This window comes from Chanodichthys erythropterus, chromosome 13 (assembly GCF_024489055.1).
Source record: "Chanodichthys erythropterus isolate Z2021 chromosome 13, ASM2448905v1, whole genome shotgun sequence".
Classification (NCBI taxonomy): domain Eukaryota; kingdom Metazoa; phylum Chordata; class Actinopteri; order Cypriniformes; family Xenocyprididae; genus Chanodichthys; species Chanodichthys erythropterus.
Window position 1 is genome coordinate 35,217,817 of NC_090233.1, and position 6,222 is coordinate 35,224,038.

Here is a 6,222-nt window from a genome sequence, read left to right on the forward strand (position 1 = left end):
GCCCGCAACGCGCCTCCAAGCTTCCTCCTCCACACCGGCCATGGGACTGCGCCATCGATCTGCTGCCGGGTGAACCAGTGCCCAGGGGACGCATATACCCCCTGTCCATACCGGAGGAGAAGGCCATGGAGGAATACATCAAAGAGGCACTCGAACAAGGTTACATCCGCCCGTCTACTTCCCCTGCTGCTTCAAGCTTCTTCTTCGTGGCAAAGAAGGACGGAGGCTTGAGGCCCTGCATCGATTACCGTGCACTCAACAAGATCACCATAAAGTTCCGCTATCCACTTCCCCTCGTCCCAGCGGCCCTGGAACATCTCCGCGGTGCCACTGTGTTCACCAAGTTGGACCTCCGCAGCGCGTATAACCTCATCCGGATACGTGAGGGGGACGAGTGGAAGACCGCCTTTGTCACGCCCACAGGACACTACGAATACCTCGTGATGCCGTATGGCCTGGTCAACGCCCCCTCCGTATTCCAGGATTTCATCCACGAGGTGCTCCGGGAGTTTCTCCATAAGTCCGTTCTGGTTTATATAGATGACATCCTCATCTACTCCCGGAGCTTGGCCGAACATCGCCACCACGTTGCAGAGGTCCTCCAGCGCTTACGGCAGTTCCATCTCTTCCTCAAGGCTGAAAAATGCTCATTCCACCAACCCTCCGTCCAGTTCCTGGGGTACGTGATTGATCACAGTGGCATCCGGATGGACGAGGGGAAGGTCTCCGCCATACAGTCCTGGCCCACTCCTACCACTATCAAAGAACTCCAAAGATTCCTAGGCTTCTCCAATTTCTATCGCCGGTTCATCAAGAATTACAGCACTATCGTCAGTCCACTCACCAATCTACTCCGTCACCAGCCCAAGTCTCTGTCCTGGTCTCCACTAGCCACCAACGCCTTTGAAACCCTGAAGAAAGCCTTCACCACCGCTCCCCTCCTCGTCCACCCTAACCCGGACCTCCCGTTCATAGTAGAGGTGGACGCATCTACCACCGGAGTGGGAGCGGTCCTTTCACAGCAGCAGGGGACACCAAGTAGACTCCATCCATGCGCCTTCTTCTCCCGCAAGCTCAACCCGGCGGAGGTCAACTACGACATCGGTGACCGCGAACTCCTGGCCGTCAAGCTTGCCCTTGAGGAGTGGAGGCATTGGTTGGAGGGAGCTACTCACCCATTTCAAGTTCTCACTGATCACAAGAACCTCGAATATCTGAAGGCCGCTAAGAGACTCAACCCTCGCCAAGCTCGCTGGGCTATGTTCTTCTCTAGATTCAACTTCTCCATCTCCTACCGTCCTGGTTCTAAGAATACGAAGGCTGATGCCTTATCTCGCCTCTATGCTCCTGAGGAAAAGCCCGAAAAACCTGATACTATTCTGCCGGAGTCCATCTTCGTGAGCCCTATCCAGTGGTCCGAAGAAACCATTCCCTCCGCCAATGCCTCCACACGCACTCCGCCGGGTTGCCCACCGGGCTTGCAGTACATCACACGGGCACGTCGCACTCCACTCCTGCACAACGTTCACTCTTCACTTGGCACTGGTCACCCGGGGGTCAAGGAGACCCTCTCGTTGCTCAAACAACGCTTCTGGTGGCCCAACATGGCCAACGACGTCAGGAGGTACGTGCAGGGCTGCAGGGAGTGCGCCATCTCCAAGAGCCCACGCCATCTTCCCACCGGCAAGCTCTTTCCTCTGCCCGTTCCTGAGAGACCCTGGTCACACCTGGGAGTGGACTTCGTCACCGACCTCCCCGAGTCTGACGGTCACACGTGCATCCTGGTGGTAGTAGACCGCTTCTCAAAGTCCTGCCGATTAATACCCCTGGAGGGTCTACCTACCGCCATGGCCACCGCAGAACTAATGTTTAATCATGTCTTTCGCTATTATGGATTACCTGAAGACATCGTCTCCGACAGAGGACCCCAGTTTATCTCCCACGTCTGGAAAGTCTTCTTCTCCCTCCTGGGTGTGACCGTCAGCCTATCGTCTGGATACCATCCTCAGTCGAACGGGCAGACGGAACGGAAGATCCAGGAGATCGGCCGCTTCCTGCGTACCTTCTGTCACGGCCACCAGAACTCCTGGAACCAGTACCTGGGTTGGGCCGAGTACGCACAGAACTCCCTCCGCCAAGCCTCAACTGGACTAACACCCTTCCAGTGCGTACTCTGCTACCAACCCCCGATGTTCCCCTGGGACGGGGAACCCTCCGACGTTCCGGCAGTCGACTACTGGTTCCGGGAGAGCGAGAGGGTGTGGGACTCAGCTCACCACCAGCTGCAGAGAGCCCTGCGCAGACGCAAGATGGCAGCCGACCTTCGTCGCTCCGAGGCTCCTGACTACCAGCCGGGGCAGAAGGTCTGGCTGTCCACCCGGGACATCAGGATGCGTCTGCCCTGCAAGAAGCTGAGTCCCCGCTTCATTGGTCCATTCACCATCCTTCGGCAGATCAACCCCGTCACCTATCGTCTCCAACTCCCGGCACAGTATAGCAGAATTCACCCTACATTTCACGTGTCCCTACTCAAACCTTACCACCCTTCTGTTGTTCCCTCCACAGAGCCTGACGTGGCAGCCGCCGAGCCCCCCCTTCCACTTCTCCTAGAAGACGGCACAGCCTACGTGGTCCACGAGATCCTGGATTCCCGGCGCCGTGGTGGTAAACTCGAATACCTCGTGGACTGGGAGGACTATGGTCCCGAGGAACGCTCATGGATTCCCAGGAACGATATCCTTGATCCTCTTCTGTTACAGAACTTCCATACCAACCATCCAGACAGACCTGCCCCACGACCCAGGGGAAGACCACCACGACGTCGGGGTCCGCGGCCCTCAGGAGCGGGCCGTGGGAGGGGGGGTACTGTCACAGACACGCCAGGCTCCACCTCACCACAGTACCCACGCACCCAATCACCAGCATACTAATCACCGCCACCTGCATCTCATTTACTCTGCAATCACCAGCACTACAAAACCACCACACTCACACACACTCACTGTCCGGTCTCGTTTGCAATACCTTGTGTTAATGCTTACCTTAAGGACTCCCCTTCATCAGACTTACCTGCTCCAGCGATCTCCTTCATCTCCTTCGTCTCCTGGTCCCTTCATGTGCTTACCCTTCTGTGTGTGTGAGTGTCTCCAACGTCTCTCTTCATCTCATCTCAGCTCCTGGATATACAAACCATACAAGGACAGTATTACTCTCAATTCATCTCTCAAGTACCTGATAACAGTCATAACCTCTCTGTGTTCTCATATTATTCAAATAAACTCACCTGGATTGCTTTTATCTCTGCCTCCGTGTCTATATCATAACAATTGTAGGCCTAATGCTTTTTTTCTCAGTTGGTCAGAACAAAAGTGGCAGACACTTACTTGTTCAGATGACATTTTCCAGTGAAAATTCTTATATTGGTCACACTTCCAAGATGTAGAATCTGTGATTCCGAAGTACAGTATCCACACCATGTTGCGACTGACAGCAAACATTAGATTCATTCGCGCTGAGAAGTCGTGCCGATGCACAACCCATGTAAAGATGATAATTCCGAAATAACTGCAATAGCAGGCTTCAAACAGAGATGTCGAAAGAGGCAAAACTTACGGAATGCAGTTTTAAATATATATCCCTCTTTATTCTCAAGCAACTTTCCTTGAATTGCTCCAATTGTTACATTTCTTTACATCTTTCATTGCACAGTGCTATGGCCGAGGCACTGGTTATTCACTCTTGATTTGAGACAATGGCACTGGATTCTCTGGAGATGTTTCTCTTAATCTAAAGCCAAAACTAATCTTTTGCACATATTCACTGCTTTAGGTATGAAATGCTTGAATGAGTTTAAAATGACCATAGATGTAGTAGAGCTCAAAGCTGATCTCTTATAAAATTGGTCTCATCATAGTCGCTTTTGTATGCAGCTTCCTGTGTTGACTTGGGGTCATGCTCACGTCTAAACTGGGTTGAGAAGTGCAGAAACCTCTCAATGATCATTTCACTAACCTCCATCACTGTCCCTAGCTTAGGCTGCATTGCTTGTCAAACATGATCACAGCGAATTTCCGCTTGATGAATATGCAGAGCCTGAAACCTGTAGCTACCACTTCTTATATTCAATACAGAACAGGACATGTTCAGTCATGTGAAATTATTATTTTGAGCATATAATAATGTAAGCGTGAGCACTTTTTCACAGATATCCATACAGGAGAAACAACAGAAGGGTTCAGGATTCAGTTTATTAAATTTTGATTCCCTTGTTATCATCTAATATTTATGTGATTCACTAATAGATATTACAGGCAATTCTGATTAATGCTGCGATAAAGAGTATTGATTTGTTGGCTACTTTATTGGCTACACTGATCCAAAATACAGAACAAAGAACATATTAACTCTAATCCCACTCAACATCTGTCATTTTATACAAAACGTATAAATTATAAAATGTTATATAATACTCTTTGGGCTTCAAGAGTGTGAATTTCCAGCAAGAACTGAGAAAATGAGAGTTCCAAAGAACAGCTTTAATTGATAAATAAAACATGAAATGACCTTGGAATTTATTTTAACTTAATTACACAGACACACACTAGTTTTAACTTTAACTCACCAACTGTCTACATGGTGTTTGTGTAAAAAAAAAAAAATACAAGAGAAGACACTGAAATCATGCAGAACAACAGCTTGAATCCAGTTCTGAATCAACAGATTTCATTTATTGGCTAGGCTGAAATGGGGGCAGATAATGACACTGCATGAACAACGTATTTTCATGAGAACAGCCTGTCTTCTCTACAGTCTTGTATTATCCCTGCACAAAAACACAGATTACATTTAAAACCTGACACAATCTCCAGCCAGACCAAAAGATGACCTCGACCATAACATGAGATGAAGAAGTAATCAGGCATCTTCTCTCTGAAAGGCTGAGACATTCAGGAGAAAATTAAACACACACACACAGAGGGTGTCACTCCATTATGATATTCTGGTTCATGATGGAATAAGACATGTGTGCGTTTCCATCTCTCCCTGCTGGTTCCAGTTTAGGTTAATCCTGTTTTCCCTCTCTCCATTGGCGTGATCCTTCATTCCATGCAACGTAAACAAAGAGCGCCAGAACCACGTGGACGGCAAGCACAGCAACGATGGCAGCATAGAAATAGCTGTCATTGCTGGAGTAACCCAGAGAGCCTGTGAAGAAAAGAACAGAATTCAGGAGAAATTATGGTAAAAGCAAACCAGCAGCTCAGGACACAATAACATACAATGACTTGTACAGTAGCTAGCTAACACAGATATTTAGCACTGGGAATTTGTGTGGACTGTCTAACAATATTCATTACATCAGCAGTCTTCATGATAATAATAATAATAATATTAAGTATTATTATTATTTAAATAAATGGATAACAAAAAGTTAGCTTATCAGCCTCTAGAAGCAAAATACCTTCAAAGAGAAAAGACTTTGATGTAAAATACAGTCCGATGGGGAGAGTTATCATCAGAATAGTGAAAAACAATAGTGTCTTGAGCACAGAGACAAGAGAACCGTCATTCCTGATTGAATACAAGAGGAAGAAAGAGACAATGAGAGATTAGACAAATTAAACTATTTTTTTGCAATCATCATGTGCACTAATAACATTTATGATATTATACGTAAATGTTTATTTCATTTTAATCTGTTAGTTTCGTGCCCTTATTGAATGTGATTTTATTGTAAGGTCACGTGCAGTCTGAGCAGAATAAGCACTTCATATCAAATATCTTACCCTCTGAAATCAGGCGCGGTTCCGGGAACGGAGCCGACATCTGTCTTATCGTAATTTTGCATTGTGTATTTTTATTCATGGACAAAAAAGAACAAAAAATGAGAGGAACTCAATCGCTCATAATTCCGTGCTGCGACATCTTGAATTATTTGCTCTTCCGGGTCTTTGTCACATGATTTGGATTATCATGACAGCAGTTGTGTGCGCTTTTGCGTATGTCCGCTAAGGGGCGCCACAAGACTGCAAAGCGTTTCCAGTAGTGCACGGGTATACAGGATCTGAAGACTGTCTAGAGACGGTGGTTTGCAATCACGCACATTTTGGCTTCATTAGGAGGGCAGAGCTAAAATTGTTAAGAGTAAAATATGCAGTGCTGTGTGTCCACAGGACCAGGTCTGAAAGGCACTGATGACCTCAGGTAGGATTTCAGTAGTCT

At 47.6% G+C, this 6,222-nt stretch overlaps 1 protein-coding gene across 1 annotated transcript; it reads right to left on the reverse strand.

The window, feature by feature from the left end:
• Positions 1-4,233: 4,233 nt before the first annotated feature.
• Positions 4,234-5,961, reverse strand: vma21 (vacuolar ATPase assembly factor VMA21). Its single transcript, XM_067407498.1, has 3 exons — positions 5,787-5,961; positions 5,462-5,571; positions 4,234-5,205 (listed from the first exon to the last, which is right to left on the reverse strand). Exons 1-3 carry the CDS (start codon positions 5,846-5,848, stop codon positions 5,063-5,065), a joined length of 315 nt encoding a protein of 104 aa, XP_067263599.1. The 5' UTR covers positions 5,849-5,961; the 3' UTR covers positions 4,234-5,062.
• Positions 5,962-6,222: the final 261 nt, after the last annotated feature.